The 19,452-nt window shown below is 37.9% G+C and overlaps 1 protein-coding gene across 1 annotated transcript in view; it reads right to left on the reverse strand.

Moving 5' to 3' along the window:
- sec24c (SEC24 homolog C, COPII coat complex component) overlaps positions 1 to 19,452 on the reverse strand; it is a 55,336-nt gene that overhangs the window by 26,065 nt on the left and 9,819 nt on the right. The window contains exons 3-8 of the mRNA XM_052041594.1: positions 15,545 to 15,683; positions 11,531 to 11,712; positions 9,213 to 9,617; positions 8,417 to 8,541; positions 4,994 to 5,105; positions 2,713 to 2,840 (exon numbers count right to left, since the gene is read on the reverse strand). Of these exons, the coding sequence (XP_051897554.1) occupies positions 2,713 to 2,840; positions 4,994 to 5,105; positions 8,417 to 8,541; positions 9,213 to 9,617; positions 11,531 to 11,712; positions 15,545 to 15,683 (1,091 nt within the window). The remainder of the gene's footprint in view (positions 1 to 2,712; positions 2,841 to 4,993; positions 5,106 to 8,416; positions 8,542 to 9,212; positions 9,618 to 11,530; positions 11,713 to 15,544; positions 15,684 to 19,452) is intronic.

Below are 19,452 nucleotides of genomic sequence, written 5' to 3' on the forward strand. Positions count from 1 at the left end.
ATCATGGAGGTCACAAAATCTTTAGAGGCACAGATAAGGTGGATGGTCACAGTCTCACCCCCCCTCCCCTGAGGTAGGGGAGTCTAAAACTAGAGGGCATAGTTTAAGGTGAGAGGGGAAAGTGTTAAAGGGGACCCAAAGGCCATTTCTTTCCCCCCCACACAGAGGGCAGTGGGTATAGGGAGTGACCTACCAGGGGAGATGGTGAAGGCAGGTACATCACAACATTTAAACAGGTATATGGATAGGAAAGGTTTATAGGGATATGGGCCAAATGCAGACAATTAGGATTAGCATAGATAGGCATGTTGGTCAGCACGGACAAGTTGGGCCAAGGAGTCCATTATGAATCTGTCTTCATTGCTATTAAATTGCAACCACTACTAGTGATCCACCTAACACCAACAGCAGGCAAGGAAGGACGGGGAAGTTCTGCCCAAGTCAAAACATGTGTTAGTGACAAGTTACACATTTCTTCTTAATGTACCAGAATGTTGTGGAGTAAGACTATAATTACTTGTGCTACTGGACCTTCCCCGCCCCCCACCCTGTAAAGTATAAAGTTCATATCCTATCACTAGGTTCAGCCCAACACTCAGATGAAAAAGCCAAAACAGAATGAAATTTCTTCAAACTCAAGGGGACAATGATCATCAACACTATTTCTCAAGCCTGACTGCATGCATTCCATGGAGACTACAATGAATCCAGGAGGATCAGTACCATAACATTCTGCAAATATATCTAAACATATCCTTCACTTTTGACCTTTAGCCAGCTCCTTTTCTGGTGATCAAACTTGAATTCCAGAAGCTCAAATGAAAATAACTTCATTTTTTGACACTTACTGTCTTCTAATACCGTCACATAAAATCCATTACAAGGATTGATCCCCTTATAATAGAGATCACATTGAACTCAACTGGAAACAAGTTGAATATGCTTTGTGAATGCAAACACAGTAGCTGCTTCATAGAATCTTAAAGGAGATGAGAACCAACAACCTAAATGTACTTTTCATTGATTTGAATTTCTAACCCCAAAAGCTCACTTAAGCTCAGGCTGGATGCTTTATATTGCAGGGAGCAATTCCCTTTACAACAACACAGGAAACAATACAACAGGGTAGGAAATGTCTTGCTTAGCCTCAATGAAACAAGCAATTTTTCTCTAACTTTTGAATCAGATGTCTCAGAATAATTGAGATGTTATTGAAAAATGAACCCTAGAGTTTTACAGCTATGACTACATTACTTGTTTCATGTTTTCAATCTGGGAATTATGGAACTATTCCAAATCTTAAAGCAAAAGGTGGAAAAATGCAATTCGCACTGATTAAGTGGAGATCTCAGGAATTTGAAATCTCCAAACCAAATGTGTTGATCAAGCTATGACAGCTTGGTGTCACTTACAGCTTTTGGATTTATTTCAACAGCTGCAGCAGACAAAATGGAACCATCAAAGAACTTGAACAAAATGACTTTTCATTGAGTGAAGGATGGCACACTTTCACTTGATGCTGGGGCAATGTTCCATGAGTGAAAACCCCATCACTCCCATCAAATAAATATTGACAAACTTGGTGGTAACTTGTCACAGAATTGTTTCCTTAAGACAAGTGAACAGACTCATTTTTCATACATTAAAAATTTTATGGAACAGGAAGCTATATTTAGAGTGTTTCTGGAGACAAAAGACTTTTCCACCCTCACAGTTGGGGTTCAATTCTAGCTGTTGGTACATTTAGCAGCTGTCAGTAGACAGACCTACTCAAAAGTAGCCAGATCGAATTTCACAGCTTGATTGTGAAATAATGAATAACAAATTCAGTATCGTGTCTCACTTCAACCAACTTAGAGTAGTGCTAACTGCTCAGAATTAGAGTGGAGTACAAGGATGCATCATCTAAGTTATAAACTCCCAACGTTGTCTGCTCAAATTGGAAAGAGAGCAAGTGAATTTGCCTGCATTTCCTATCCCCCACTCCTGGGACAACTATGATGGCACTGGTACAAACATGTCCCATGAAACAACTTAATTCATCAAACCAGTGCATTGACAATAACCAACAACTCATGAATTTAACTGTTTAAATTATGAGGTGATGGATTCCATTTGAAGTTTGGATCCATTTTCTTTCCTTGCTTACTTTCTCCTTTACTTTGCTAAAGGCATTGACTGGAGAATTATTTCCCACTTGCCAGTTACTCCCCAGAAAGTCAGCCAAGCCAGTATTTATCTGCACTAAATGACACAATGGTCACTCTCCGACCAGAGACTTGGGTTCATCAGAGCTCACACATCCACAAAGAATCTACGGGCAGACACCATAACATTCAACAGTTGCTTAAGTAAATCCCAGATTCTTACCTTCTCAGATGTCCATTCTACATCCTGACTCTTTTCACACATGCACACCTCAAGCTGGGCTATTTACCACAATTAGTTTTATCCTTTTTACTTAAAAATAATGATGGCAAAAGTGACCCTTCAAATACCTGTTATGGATTTAATTCCTTCTTTGAACAGTTCATCTAATCAGGGACAATGCTAATACTTTTGGTTTCAAGTACTTTTGTTAGTTGCCTCCTTCTCAGTGTAAAATAGCTTTCATATAATTTTCACATGCTTGAATCGAACTAGTGAATCCACTTAAAAGAAATATAGTTTGAACATTTGAAGTATTAGGAAGATTGTAGTGCAAACAATTACCTCATCAGCTGGTAGCGTGCCAAGTGGTTTTATGACAGCAGTGAGGGGAACTTGGCATTGTTTTGCCATATCTGAAGTGCAAGGTAGATTGTATGTTGCACATCGAATATAACGAGGACTTGCATTCCCTGCAAGAGAACAAACAAGTTGTTTTACTCCTTCATACGTAATCAAAATGCTACTTTTCAAATGCGCTATCAAGAAACAGGAAAAACCTACATTTGGTGTATTTTGTTTTCTATGATTCAACCAAAACAGAAGGTTGAATTTATAAATTCTTCTCTGGTATTTTATTTGTGAGTAACATTCAACATATACTGCATGGAAAGTCAGGAATCTAAAGCATTCAGATAATATTTTCCACTCACATATCCTTTAGACTAGTATTGACCAATGGAAGTGTGTGGGTGGATGGTTTAAAAGAGAAGATTGCCAAGTAACCACGATTGTGGCCAAAATAATAATTTACATATTCAAATACAAATTTCACATGTAAAAGTTAAGGAAAAGTCAAGCACCCTTCAGAAATCAAGTGAAGCATGTATAACACTCAGTCAGCCTTTGCTCCTTTAATTTTACCAGATGTACAAAAAATGTTGAAGTACACATGCAAGAAGCCAAGCAACCAAGAACAGCAAGTCACACGCCCATAAAGACTTCTCTGCTGATCAATTTGAAATACAATTAGCCATATTTGCATTCTCAATTATGCACAAGGCTAGTGGCTAATTTAATGCCTTAGATAAACTTCATCTTGAGTATGGTGGAGTGGAATGAAAATTAAGTAGCAAGACTTGAGGTAACACATCAATTATGCAATTGATATACAATAATCCCCCAATTTGAAATATTAAATACATGTTGGAAAAAAGATTGGTGTGCTAGCAGAGGATGACTTGAAAACTGACCAAACATGAGAGGCAAGTTACTCCCAATGATTACATTTTAAAAAAACACATTGTTGAGATACATAGACAGAACAGAGAATAGAATAAAGGCTGCAGAAAATATCCCAATACATCTCCCGTGATGTGCTTAGAATAGCACTTAGATTTGGTCACCACGTGCGGCGTGACCAATTCCAACTGAAAAGTTAAGTTTAAGCTTTGTTTTCCCCAAGGTAAAGAAATTAGAGCTAACTTGCAAAATAAATCAAATATAATACCGTGGGAGGTATACCTAGATTTTAAACTAAAAAATGAGAAAAATTTTGTTATGAGCTTATGTAGACTAGAAATAAGGACAATTACTAGATAATAGTTCATAATATACTAAGAATGATGATTAAAAAAAGGGATATTCAAAGGGCAACAAGATGCTGCAATTGCTTAGAGATGTTTGAGGTTTAACTCCCTTCTGTAGAATGAGCCGAAGTGTGCCACGTATGTTTAGTGCATGCTATGCCACTGAAATTTAATGACAAAAAAAAAATTGCTCAAGGCTCTGGCTGTGAAAGATGAAAAGCTGAAGCTCCTAGTGTCAAACCACCTTTTTTTTAAAAAATATTTTAGTTTTCCAAAGAACGTTCTTGCCTCAATAGACAAAATACATTAAAATAATGTGTCCATTTCCCCAAGGACCACAAGTGAAGTGTCTCATAATACTGAATTGGCTCTAGGGGCAAGTAAAATGACCTGACTAAAGATAATCAAATGGTTGAACAAATTATATCCCAAGAAATTGGGTTTGTCACACTATTGACCTTATTTGGAATTGAGAGATAATTTATAATTTGATTTAAAGAGAATTATGTAGCACAGAAACAGGCTCTTCAGGCCACAAGTCTGTACCACCATTCTGCACTCACTTACACTAATCTCATATTATTTTACCATTTACCTACAGGGCAATTTACAGTGGTCAATTAGCTTACTGACCCGCACGTCTTTGCGATTTGAAAGGAAACCGAAGCACTCAGAGGAAACCCAGGCTGTTACAGAGAGAACATGCAAACTATACACAAACAGCACCAGAGGTCAGAACTGAACCAAGGCTGCTGAAGCTGCGAGGTAGCAGGTCTGCTAACTGTGCTGGCCTTGAACTAAAATTATGATGTGTTTCTTCAATCATTGATCCCATTCATTTTAGTATTTTCAAGAGTTTATGTTGCGTTAATGTGAAAAATCATCCAAAGTTTTTAAAACTTTGAGATGTATGTCCTGAGCACCTTACATAAAAGCAATAAATCCAATACGCAAGTAACCATTGGTTATAAGCAGTCTCAAAATCACAAAATATGGAAGTTTTATTGAACGTGCAAAGCTGAGCAAGGGAAATCTACCTTGATCTTTTACCACAAAGTCAGTAGTCACAAGTGGTGGAACTTGTCCTCTTACACCAGTTGAAAATGGTTCAGATCCTCGATTTGACTTATCATCCTCAATCACTTGAATCTGTCATAGCACACAATACAACATTTCAGAATCATTCATTAAAGTTCAAGCCATTTGTTACAGTCTGTAAAGATGAATAGATGCACTATATGCTAGTATAAAAGGATGAGCAGGCAATTCCACTATGTAACACTGACTAGCCATTTAACAAAGCTTCCCCCAAATCTTGTGAATGTGTGTGCTGCCTAAGCCAGAGGCCTGGGTGCTGAGCTAGCTAATCAACATAGGATCATAATTGACTTTGGCACTCCTTAACAAGCCAAGGCTAAATAAATCAGCCCAAGTTCCTAATCTCATTCAGTGCTCAGTGGTTACTGTTCAAGTGCAAAGGTATACATGACTGAGCATAAAATTGGGCTCAACTGTGGTATCCTCTGAACTCTGCTCACAGTGGAACAGCCTGCCAATCGTCTTTTGTCTCACTCAACCATTAGTCCAAAAGGTACCAGATAGACTTCTGATACCTGTGGAACAAAACAAAAGCACTAAACTGCGTATTTGAAGTATGCAAAACAGATGAATTATTGGTTGGAAAAAGTGGCAATGCTTGGGAATGGCAGGGAAAGTAGAAATATTTGATATGAATCTTTTACACTGAATCTAGACTTGCATTACACCAAACATTTGCATCTCACAGATATCTCAGACTGTATCAGTGAAGTACCTCTCAATGAGAGAGACTCATTCAGCAACTAATGTTCACTGAAAAAAAAACATTCCAAATAAAGACATTTATTGTAGCCGATAAAATTAGTCATTCAGTACCAAAGCACAAGTAGTCCAGTCCCAGCTAGATTTCTCAGCTTGTTTTCAAATGCTCACGTCTACTTTATTATAAACCTACTCCTAACTCAATGTTACTACAAATTAGTACACCAAGATTTCTGCAACTAACAAAATATCCCAATTAAGACAAGAGGGTTTTCATTTCTTGTCCACAATTCATGCAAAACGTAGAGAAATTAAAATGATTTACTTTCTTTTGAAACTATATTGGCAGAGCTGTAATAGGAAAGAACAGATATCTAGCCAATAAAGGTAGTCAGTGCTGCAAATTAAAATCAAAAATGCTCATCATGTATGCAAGTGTAGATCCTGTTATTAAAAATACATTTGTATCTAATGCTAACCTATTAAAACATGACTGTAAGGTACCAAAGCAGTTCATGACATTAATACGTTCAAACACTATAAGTTATCCAGAAGTCACATGATTAAAGTTCCAGCATTCTACAGGTTTACAGTATGAATATTTTCTTGGGCATACATTTTCATGCTGTCATTTACCTTTTTAATAATAATGTGGAATTTCAAAATAGGACATAAAAAGTGAAGGACGACAACATTTTATGACCTTACAGCATGTAATTGACATTTGCAGATCAATGAGCCTTTTGGAGTTTAAGCAGGGCAGTAATGCAGAAAGTAACAGCACATACATACAAGCAGACTTACTGGACTAGGAATTGCATCTGGATCTATTCTATGTCTTGTTTTCTTTTGAGTTGGCAGTTCATTAAGTTGCTTATAAAGGCACAAATGAGCAGCAAAACAGGAGAGAAACAAGAGTAACAATTGTTACTTCTACCTTCCTACACAAATGGTGCCATATCAGCAAGTCCTTTGATACACATCTTTGCACATGCAGGTAGTGCTAATCAGTTAGACCGGCTAACTGAACATGTTAATACCAAATGCAAGACCTTTTACATTTCTACACCTTAAAAGCAAACAAACATTCTGGCAAGAATAATTTCATCCATAAATATGTTAGCTTCTCAACTATGCACTTTAATTCAGAAAATCTGCTCAAATTAGATGCAAGATAAATAAAAGGACTGAAACTCATATGGTGTACAGTCTTAATGATGCTTTCAGCTTCATTTCATGCCAGTTTCCCCAGAGACAGGAATCAGCTAAGAATGCTGAATACTCTGTCTAGAGTATCTAAAACCACGTGTGATTAAATGATCAGTTCTGAAAAGACGAGTACAACATAGGAACCTCATTCATCTCCTAGCTGAGGAAACTCATCTAGTCACAAAAAAAATCAACAACCTTCCCATCAATCTCCTCAATCATTTTGACGGTTTCCAAAATGGTTCCCAAATTCTCATTTCCAATACTCTATTCAAAGTCTCTTCCAAGCATTATCACCAATAAATTCACTTGCTTCATGTCCACCTAAACTACTTAGATCATCCCAAAATGTTAAATATAGGTCCCCTATAACCTGTGAAGTATTTCTAGCATTTTCCGTATTTTCCTTAGATTTTCAGCATTTGTAGCGTTTCAAAGTGATATGATTTTATTTGTCTTCTGAATAATTTAACTTTTACCCCAAATATAATTCTGAAGTGCTTCATATCTCTTGTATTATGTTAAGGCATATTGAAAGACCTCAAGAAATTAGCCTGCTTTGTCTGATTTGGATATTTAAATTCATGTGAAATCAGCAACAACTCAAAAATTGCCACACTCAAACTGATAAAATTAGTTTTTCTGGGGTACATTTAAATATCTTTTATAATACCACACCATAGATGCTAGGACTTCGACTAACATATTTATTAACATTTACATCCATAATAAAACATCAACTTAGATATCAGGAATAAATCAGCCTTGTTATAGTGCCGCTATGGATTACAAGTTTAAAGCACCTTACAAAAAGGCTGTTTATTACTTTGTCTAAATGCCAGTCTGGGCATTTCAGGTCCAATCCTGCTATTTTGTCTATCAACCTCCATCAGTGTCCCGCTCACCTCTTTCTAGATCTCGTTTTCATGTACTCAGGGCTGTAGCAACCAGCAGACTCAGATTCAGAGAAAACATGGAGAGATGAGGGATACCAACAAAAGGCTCAGGAGTTGCAACGTGAACAGGAGCAAGCTGAAGTACAAAGTGATAAGTAGACTGGGAGCTAGGATATTAATACCCATCAGCAAGAGACTAGTCTGTCCCAGAGTTAGACCACTGAGTCCAGAATACCAAACTGATGCAAAGAAAAATCGGATCCATGCAAGTAACTCTACTTGCTACTGCACCTACAGAATTGTGATAGAAGCTGGTTATGTATGTGTGGAATACTGAGGCTACAAAAATCATTATTTCCGAACACAAGTTCAATCACATTGAAAAATAATTGGAAGGGGGTGGTGCACACTCATATCCCCAACAAACAATAAACCCATGCAAGTGATTCTTTTTTCAAGCAATTTATATCACAAAGTGAGAAAATTTACTGAGCAAATCTGCAAGCATTAGATCACAACAGCCATCAACAAAAAAAAACAAATCAGTGTGCTTACAGGGCTTGGAATGCTGTCTGGGTCCAATCGCTTTTGCTGAGGTTGAGGTTGACTGCTGTAGCTTGCTGCTGCGGCACCAGGTGCAGCATAGTTTGGTTGGGGTGCCCTCATTTGCCCAAAAGAACCTAGGACATCACACATCAAAGAAAGTAGCAGATTTGCATCTCTCAACTCCAAGTAAATGCAAAATAACACTATCCATTCATACAGCTTCAATGCTACAATGATTAGGTTCTCATCTGTTTTTACACAAATTCACTGACAATCTTAATATAGTACGCTTTATATAATAGGCCAACCAGAATGCGTACCTAACAAAATCTGTAATTACAGAAGTATATAAGCAAAGGAGGCACCCGTTCATCTCATCCAGCATATAAATTCTTTGAAAGAATTATCTGACAAGCTTCCCCAGAGATGTGAAGATAATTTAACCAATTCCTTGTTATGTACTACTGGATCTATCCCACTAACCCTATAGGCACCACATTCCAAATCACATCTCTTCTTTCAAAAAAATAAATCAATCTTCAATTGCTGAAATACAAGTGAATTATGCAGTACTCATATTTGGGGATGGAACTCATGTTGGTGGAGATGGAAACATTTTCATTCCTGGACCGTACAGTTCTGAAAATCATTATGCTTACATGATGCCAGCACAAACTGACATCAGCTACAGCAGAGCACGTCAGCTGCAACTTAAGATGCAGCGGAGGAATAGGGGGTATAGATATATTAAAAATATCATCTCAACTAGTTAAAATTCTCTTCCAAGTATTGCATGAAAACTTACCATTCTGTTGAGGTACAAATCCCTGACCAGGTGCTGGATGCATCTGAAAGCCCTGAGTTGGTCCACCAGGGATTACCCCTGGCATACCAGGCTGAGGACCCATAGACCTGTGATTAGGCTGGTTTGGATAAGGTCCTGACGGAGGCTGTCCTGGCAGAGGTGGTCCATGCATCATGGGAGGTCTTTGCATCCCTAGTGAAGGAGGAAGATTCATGCCCGTAAGACCTATAGATGTGGGAGGAGACGTGAAAGTTGATGCAGGGGTGGTTTGCCCGGGAAAAGGATGCTGAGGAAGGCTATTATCTTGGGGTGTGCTCGAAGGAACATTCTGTAGCGGAGTAGAATATGTTGCTGGGCCTGCAAGCGGCAAACTAGTTGCAGCTGGAGGACGAGAAGCTGGAGTTCCTGTGAACAGAATATATTTAGTCATAAAAATCCTTACAGAAGCAAAAGTAGAAACAAGACATTGAATTGCTATAGTTCAAAAATTGAGTTAGGTAGGAAAAGGGGCAGGGGAGGAATTGTCCAGCATGTTACATAAAACTGGGATTACTTCCTTAAAATTTAGAGACTTACAGTTAAAACTAAGGAACACCATACAATAAGGGTAGACATTGCTAACAAAATTGCTGATGAAATTTCACTTTAAGTAAACTTCAAAATCTAATGAGGTAATCCTTGCAGGATTCTAAGAGTAACAGTTATTGAGTTGTAACATGCCAAATAACTTAGCTGATAGATTCTAGCTGAAATGTTGATTGTAAAATGATTTGCACGAAGTCAGAATTTTAAGGAATCCCAGTAACAGAGGATCAAAACAAATCTCCAGCTCCAAAAGGTCATTGAATTGATTGTCATCAATATATCTCACCAGTTTCTCACAAGTTATCAGACTGCCATCAAACATCTTTGCTTTCAAGTCCCTCCTGGTTTCCACTCTCATCTATGTAGTCTTCTCTTGTCCTATCACTTCCAAACTGCAGTTCTGGACTATATGTTATTTACAATTATTTACAAATGCCCCCTTGCTGAAATTAAGCTCTGGGACTTTATCCCTCTATGTCCCTTTCCTCGAAGACATGCATTTAAGTCTTTCATTCTAAGATCTAGCCCAACATAACACACATGAAACTTTGGATATTTTACCACAAAGACACCATCTCAATCTACACCACCAGATAGCGACACTTACCTACAATACAACTTGTTTTCTCAGGCAACAATGGTGAATTTCATGCAGACAAAATATTCCCATGAATTCACATGTAAACAAAAGCCTAATGAATGAGTCACTTTTTCTACTCAAACAACACCCTTATCCTTGCCAAACCATTTTCAAGGGGTGGGGGGGGGGGGGGGTGCAAAGCAGTTCAATAGAGTTCCAAAGACATTACCCTCAGGGAGGAAAAAACACAAACCTGGCAAATCCTCTTTTCTAAACAACGAGCCCTCATTCTTTCCTTCTCCTACAGAGGAAATATTCTTTCCACATCCATTCTCTCAAGGCCCCTTGTTTTTCAATCAAATTCCCTCTCTTCAAACGACAAATCACACTGAACTGACTTTAGAAGCTGATAAATCCGTTCAAGAGGTAACTTTTGATCAGTGGGTGATCTCATGTAATGCATGTTCAATTCATCCCAGGTTGCTCTTGTGCTCTTCTGGGCAGAAGGTTGCAAAAGATAAGAGACATAAGTTTCTCCTCGGTCACTAACAGGCTTCCACAAAAATACCTAAACAGGGTGGCCCAGCTAACAGAATGACCTAGGTTTGATCCCAACCTCCACTGCTGTTTGGAGTTTGCACCTTCTCCCTTGAGTATGTGGGTTTCCTCCTGATGCTCCAGTTTCCTCCCTCATTCCAAAAAGGTGTGGGTTGGTAGCTCAGCTGGCCACTGTAAACTGCCTCTAATAAGTAGGTGAGTGGTAGAATCTGTGGTGAGTTGATGGGAATGTGGGGGAGAACAAAATGTGATTGGTGAGGATTAGTGTCAATGGATGCTCAATGATTGGCATAGACTTGGTGAGTCAAAGGACCCACTGCTGTGCGGTATGACAGTGGCTACGGTTAACAATTTAAAAGTTTGCAGAAAAATATAATTTTATACAAAGTTGCAAGATGTACAAAAATAACATCACTAATATACTGGGATTGATTAGTAATGTAAAAGTTAAGCTGTCCAATAAATTTCATGACAAGTTCTGAATATTATGAATGTTGTTCTCAGAATGGCAACTGATTGACGAACTATGAAGTACATGAGTGTCTGATTTCTAGATATGACTTCAACTGTACAAAATCCTTTTAACTTTACCTACCGTAACCTTGGCTGACTGAAGGTGATGCACTGTTGGTGGAAACTCCACTGATCTGCATTCGGGCCATCTGATTTGGTAACTGTTGAGCGTGACTAAGCGGGGGTGCATACTGTTGATATGGCATTGGTTGACTACCAGAATGAATTGTGTTACCAGGCATGTATGGCTGAGACACTGGAAGCCTGTAAAAGGATTTCAACAGTTAGATTTGGGCATTCTTAATTGTAAAGCCAGTGTGAACTGTAATGACCTCTTAAGTCACGTGGAGTGAGTTAACAATATCATGGAACAGGTTATATAATTACTTTGAGCTCTGGTGAACTTGCTTCATTCTAACAAAGGTGATGGGCTGAGTGCATAAATGCCAGCATTCAGTTTTCCCAATAAAGTTCTGAACTTACTGAATGATGTTTGCCAACAGTTTCTCCAATGCTGGCCTCCTCATGGACTTCAACAGTGAATGAAACAGATGGCAACTGCCCGGCAATTACACTGCAATATCTGCCCACTGAAGCTGTGCCAAATTAGATCTGGTGCAGGAACAGCATCCACTTATTCCAACAGAACAAAATGGTAGAAAGTGACCTCTCACTTAGTCAATTCAAGAACACAATACCCAAGTTTACTTAAATGTTTTTAATTGTATAACTTACATTTTTAATTTAAAATTTGTTTAAGTATTTTTTAAACAGCCAGTAGTTTAAGGCCTGTACTTTACAACGAAATCCCAGCAGATACTTTGTCCAAATGGCTCATGTAACTGTCAGAAAGTCCAGGGCTTTTATGTAATCCTGTATGAACTACGTCCCAAACTTCCTGTCAAATCCTCCCTGCTGTCATTTCATCCCTTGATACAAATCTGGAGGACCGAGCTCCTGAATTTCCCCAGTGGTAATGCTGTAAGATCTGTCTGCTCAATCTGCACCAGGTTAAAAATTATGCAGATTGAGCAACTTCATCCGTTTCAGTGGAGGGGAACGACTGAGGGAGCTGTAGGGTGGGGATGCTGGGGATGAGTTGTAAGTAATTAACATATTTTTTGACTTAAAAATGCATCTCAATTAGTGGTTCTAAGCATTTTAATCTTCAATGTTATTAACCGTATAATTCTTAATATTTCAATTTTCAGATCCTTTAAACGGCAGAGGCATTAACAAACATTAAAATTCAGTTTTGACAACCACTTAGGGAACATGGCTTAACTGGCTGTGAATGCATTTCTCTGAGCAAGGCTTATCATTTATGACTAGAAAGGAGATCAAGTTAGAAGCTGACTTTGTGACCAAGTTGCTATTGGAAGATACAGTTCAGGTGATGTGTATTCAGAAGCAAAGTTTGTAACAGATTTGCAAATACTAAATAAACTGCTGAACTGTTTCCCAGCTCTTTGTGTGGGTGGGCTTGTTATGGCTCTGCACCATCCTCCCAGGCAGGGAGCTACTAGCAGCTAATTCTATCCTCAAGTACAGTGGCTGCACATGGATTGTCACATTTACCAGGCACTTTCAAAAAAAACTTTGCTGTAAATAAGACTAACAGTAACTAAAGACTACTAAAGCATCAAGTTCAGATTCCCTGCAGCAGCCTGTCATTCCCTGATTTGAGTGCCAAAGCAGGCAGTAGAAATGCATTCCATTGATGGCCCAATGTCAGGCCAATTTTATAAATAATGTGATAAAATAGTCACCCAGCAACTGCTTTCATTTGAAATGCTTTAGCACACATCATGTGAAATGGATCTGCATATGAAGTCAATGTGCTGAATGCTCTGACAAGAGCTGGATCATGAGGAGATATGTTACATCCCTACATCCATATACATGTTACATGGGGAGGAATGTTACACCCATATGGACTCTTGGCTCAAACATTATACTGCATCAGTTCTCTGATGTGTATTCATCACTTAAGCAAAAATGTTACATACAACAAAGAACTTCTATTAACCATGATGTTACTGTTACTCTATATAATAAGTTCCTGAAACTCCTTTTGAGTAACAACTTTCAATTGATTTATATTAAAGCTTAAAAAAAGGACTAAAAATTCTTTAGGTGTTAAAAACAAAAAAACTGGTTACAAGTGAATAGAAAATCAAAATGATTTTAGGAGAGGAAGCAGGGGGCACTTTTATTTGTTATACAGATGGCTTAACTTATTGATCGAAGTGATATGGATGCCCAAATAGATGTGATTATGTCACCTTCCTGAACAGCTGCCAACCTTTTGAAGGTATTCCTCCCATGAATAACAATTTTAGTACAACTGTAGCAACCCAAGCCACTTGAATAAACAATTAGGAGTCAACCACTTTGCTGGGTCTGGAGTTACATCAATCAAACTTGGTAAGTTTGGGCGGCATGGTAGCATAGCGGTTAGCGCGACGCTATTACAGCGCCAGCAATCGGGTTTCGATTCCCGTCGCTGTCTGTAAGGAGTTTGTACATTCTCCCGTGTCCGTGTGGGTTTCCTCTGGGTGCTCCGGTTTCCTCCCACATTCGAAAGACATACGGGTAGGTTAATTTGGGGTTTAAAGTGGGCGGCACAGACTCGTTGGGCCGGAAGGGCCTGTTACCACGCTGTAAGTAAAATTTTTTTAAAAATTAAAGAAGAATGTAGTTTTTCCCCACTCTTAAAATGTCTTTGTGGGCTTTTTTCAACAATCCAGTAGTTTTAGATCATCATGATATGCTTTTTATTCCAGATTTATTTTCCACTATGCTACCATTATCAAGCACAGCTCATGATAATAATGAAAGCAACAACCCCATCAATGTTTAATAATAGATTCAGTGAGAAGGGGAAGTTAATAAAGGAACTGGGAAACAAACCGAGAATATGGGATTAAGGCTACTACTCATTCTGAATGAGTCAAACAGCTCATATTGTGCTGTTACCTTAACGTAATTTAGATTTTTTAATAAATTCCTTATCTATAAACTCTTCACCGATAAGCAACAGGCACAATACTCTCAATCCTCATTAGTCGATTTGCCATTCACATATCCATGGTTGGCCCAAGGCCTTAATGATATACATATTTAGTAACTAATATCATTGTATAAATAAACTGATCAATTTCCAGACCACCTGCAGTTCTAATAAGTATTTGCTCAGAAAGCTGCACCTTGTGATTTCAAAATCATCCCTGCTTGCAAGTTTCCATCAAAGTAGCTTGCTATCTAATACCATTTCCTTTTAGGTATTTGTATGTTTTAATGTGTTTATTAATGCACGTTAATGCTACAAGAACATTCTAGGGTAATGCATGTTCATTTGAAGGGTGCCTTGGGTATAAAGGAGGGGGCCTTAGTGGTATGGCATATTTTGTTATCTGCAGAATGTCCATGCCCCTTTGCCTCATGGATAACAAGGACTTAAATTTCTTCAATCTTACAAAAGCAACATTTTTTAAAAACATACGTGATTTGCAGCAAGTTACGTTTATGGCCTTGCCTTAAACAGAATTTTAAAACCCAGTACGTGTGGCCAAATATGCATCAGGAATGCACTTAACTTGAAATAAAGCAACACCCGAGTCAGGTGGCCGTACTGTAAATGCAGTTTTCTAGCCTTCACACAAAAATTGTCAGGTGGAACCAAGGGCGTTTTAATGAGATTCTAAAACTGACTGAAGTAAGGAAATAGAGTTATCCATTAAACAGGGTGGAGTTAGAAATTAACTGTTTATTTCTCTAACCCCTCCTCTTGCCCCAAGTTTGTTTCCTAACAATACACATAACTACCATCTGGATTTGTATCTAAAAGTCTTTTAAAGCGTTAAATGAACTAGTTTGCTGAAACTGACCAGTTCACAAACTGAAGGGAGGAGAGGGTCACTTACCATATACAATGCATTTTGTAAAAAAATCACATTCAGTGGACTATGCAAATTTTGCAACTTGGCATTCAGTAGATGGCAAAGCTCAAGAAAGATCCTTCTAACTCTTGTCTCCATGTATTTCAGTATATTCCTCTAATCTATCTGCCTTTGAGTTAGCAATGTCAACAAACCTTTGCATCTGGTCAGGTACTGCAGGGCCATTGTGTACATCCCCCTGTCCATACTGGTTATATACTGGCTGCTGTGCAGTTGTTGAAGGAGGTATTGAGGTTGGGGGTGGTGCTGATCCTGGTGGTGGCCTCAAAGGTCCTATGAAAAACAATGTCACAATTTTAATTAATGCAAAGAACAGTTAATGCATCTATTTAATTTTGAGATGGCATCAGCAGAAAAACCAAGAGAATTTACATTCCTCTTAGAACTGAAAATCAGAAGCTGCATAAATTGGCGAACCATGGCAAAGCCTAAATTTGACTTTTGAACAAGTATGGCACTAGAGATACCAAGAGCAATGGTTCCAAATTCATACATGCCAGATGTTTGCATAGAATTGACAATCATAGTTAGGTTCATTTAAAAGGAAAAAAAAGATGAAAACTTAAAAAAAACAGCTGTATTTTTTTTAATTTATCCCATAGACGGTTGCTTTCACTTCTGCAAACCAGAAAAATATAACTGAATTTCTTGACGCAAGTACATGAAAATGGCCAGATCAACACTGAACTTGTATTCCCCAATTTGGGATTTTATATTCACTGAGTACATGAAATATCACCAGTAAGATACTGTTGCATCCCCAAAAGAGATTTTGGGGATAAAGGGAGTTGTGGGGAGAACTACACACAAAGAAAACATTCTTGTTTGAACAGCTTAACTCCCTTCACAAATTATGGCAACTTACTAAAAAAAATGAAAGAATGAGCAGTATTTGGAAGGTCTAATCTACCAGACTTGACGAAATATGGTGGGCACATGCAATTCACTTTCACACCTTAAGAGATAAAAGTTAATGACCAGATTCAAATTCTGTTTGTGATGATTACAGATCACAGCTTAGACGGGAGCAGAGGCGTCTCTAGCCAAAGAAAAAAAGAGGGTTTGTTGGGACAATGTGGCAAGAGGCAGGTGGGTGAAGATGAATGTAATCTTGGTGCCCACCCAATGACCCCAGTTTAGTAAGTCAACATTCAGGAGAGGGATATAGAACAACCTTACATCTGTCAATAGAGGAAATCCTCCTCCTCGAATTCAATGTGACATTTGATGGTATGAAATAGCTCTCCATACTGCAAAGTTCAGCATTTCGCTCTTGTGAAAGCAACATTCTACATATATAATCAATCAGCTGGAAGCTCTGGAATCTTTGTGACTGATAAAACAATTTAGCAGAATCTGTTCACATTCTGCAAACAATCAATAATACTGGGCAAACTAAAAACCCAAAACTTAAAAGTTATTGCATTAATATAATTAAAAGCCTTTATAATAATTGAAAAGGAAAAAATCTACACATACTGGAAATCTGAAATAAAAAACAAAAACAGCTGAAAATATTCAATTCAGGCAGAATGTGGAGAGGAAAAACAAATAACATCAAAAACCATTCATGAAAATTGGAGACATGGGGAATTTCAGCAACTCCCTCTACACTGTTGGTCTCCAAATGATATCCACCCAGGTGAACCCAAAGTTTTGATGGGTTTTTGTGGAGCATGCAATTAGACAGGAGGCTGTAGACATCAAGAGAGACCTGGGTGAGTGGCAAAGTAGGTAGGTAGAGAGAAAAAAAAAGTATTACGGATTGATTTGAGTTATGGGGGCCATTGGAGGAAAAATACACAATGGAGGCATATCAAAATGAAGCAATACTGCATAACAGCAAAAATGTTGGAAAGAAAGCAAGGACAGATGAAGAGTGGAGAAAAGAGTACGGGTGGAAAGAACATCTCATGTTTGGATACAGATGAAAAATCTATTCAAATTGACAAGAAATACCAAAAATTCAATGAACATGATGCAATCTAACCAGAAAACAGAATAAAAAAAAGTTGAAAGAAAGCAACAAACTGTACATAATCAAAACCTGAATAAAAATAGGAAATGATAGAAAAACTCTGCAGGTCAGATAGTGTCTGGGGAGAGAGAAATCAAGTTAATGTTTCACATCTAAAACATCAACTGTTTCCCATTACATAGATGTTGCTGGGTCTGCTAGGTATTTGCTTTTATTTCTGAAGATGAAGACCCACATTTTGCTAACAACTACCCTACTTAGTGCTAACAAGTTTGGGATGCCCACTTAAACATTGTTCTAAACTTACTAACAAGCTCTAGCTACCAATTAATTTTAATAAGGACTTTAAAGCCAATGGTAAAAAAAGGAAAATGGTATATTTTTAATTTTTTTTGTCAAGTCATACCTAATTGTTGAAATGCTTTAGTTGATTAATCTATTTATTCCTGAAATTTTTATTAATTTGTATTTTTAATCATCACAGGCATTCAGAAGCCATAGTAAAACCTTACCAACTGTGACAGATATTAAAGTTGACGATACGACTTTGCCATCAGTTAATGTTTCAGGTGGCACGGTAGCGTAGCGGTTAGTGCGACGCTATTACAGCGCCAGCGATCGGGGTTTGATTCCCGTCGCTGTCTGTAAGGAGTTTGTACATTCTCCCATGTCTGCGTGGGTTTCCTCCCACATTTGAAAGACGTACAGGTAGGTTAATTTGGGGGTTTAAAATGTGCAGCATGGACTCGTTGGGCCAAAAGGGCCTGTTACCATGCTGTAAATAAAATTTAAATTTAGAAGAGTTCTGCGGGTAAAACTTGTTCTGGCCCACTCGTAATCTCAGACGTTTGCACTTGGCTATGACATAGCTCAGAGCCTCCTTAGCTCCAAGATGACCTCAGCAACAAGGTTACCTTTCTGGATGTGGACAAGGTAACTATGCATCTATATAGTTTTGTGGCAAGTACAGATGGCAACACCACACAGCAAAATCAGCAGTGTGGAGTGGAATGAATTTGACAGACTGGTTTAGTGAATCTCTTAGGCAAGTTTACCCATGTTTCATTTGGTGACCAGCCCAGAAGGCAAGTGCAAATGCTGACAGATCAACAACATACAATACTTGTACATTGTTTTGTTCAAGTACGGAAATGAAATTTAGACAAAAATTCCATAACTTTTATTTGCCATTGAAACGTTCTGCACAAAGGGCTGCTGAAAAGCTGCTTAATGTGAGAAAACATGATGAAAATTTTATGGCAGTACAGAAACAAAACATCTCATTCAGTTCTTGAGGTATTAGAAAGCAAACCATCCAATTTTAATTGAATTAAATCAAAATGTAAAAATCAAAAGGGCAAAACTTTTTTATAATAATCTCAAGGGACTAAATCTCAAGTCACAAATTCCTGCGACAAACAAGACAAACTGTTAAAATCAGATAAAATCTTGTCCTAATCAGAAAACAAAAGGGATTTTCCAAGCAAAGCAATGATCAATAAAATCTAAATAGTGAATCGGGGATGCAAAACAATTTCAAACATCTTAGAAATAGACTCTTGATGTGTGAGGGAGGAGTTGTTTTTTTTGATTGAAAGCACGCAGATTCCCCAAATTCCTCCTTAAAGGTAAATCATAAAAGGAACAGTAATTAAAATGCTCTGCATGCACAGTTGTGGAAATAGCACTGCATATAAAGAAAACAATGTTGGCAATGAGGTGCAGGAAGTACATCACAGCAACTTTTCCCTTGAGTTACAGATTTCATCACTTTTTAAGATTGGTCACTGCTTTAAAATTGCTTCAGGTTAGGAAACACACAATCCTTTCAGAATCCATCTGAAAGCGCCATTAACAAATGGACTGCTTTCTGCCAGACTACAAATAATGAAAGAATGTAATGCACGCCCTCCCCTACTCTTCTATTCAATTTTAAACCAAATTAATTTTTAGAATGCATCTCAAACTATATTAGCAACAGCCATGGGATTAGATGTAAATTACAAACTAGATGGGAAAAAATTAACATAACTTATTTTATGCCTGATACAATAGATAAACAGA

This window comes from Pristis pectinata, chromosome 30, assembly GCF_009764475.1.
Source record: "Pristis pectinata isolate sPriPec2 chromosome 30, sPriPec2.1.pri, whole genome shotgun sequence".
Taxonomy (NCBI): domain Eukaryota; kingdom Metazoa; phylum Chordata; class Chondrichthyes; order Rhinopristiformes; family Pristidae; genus Pristis; species Pristis pectinata.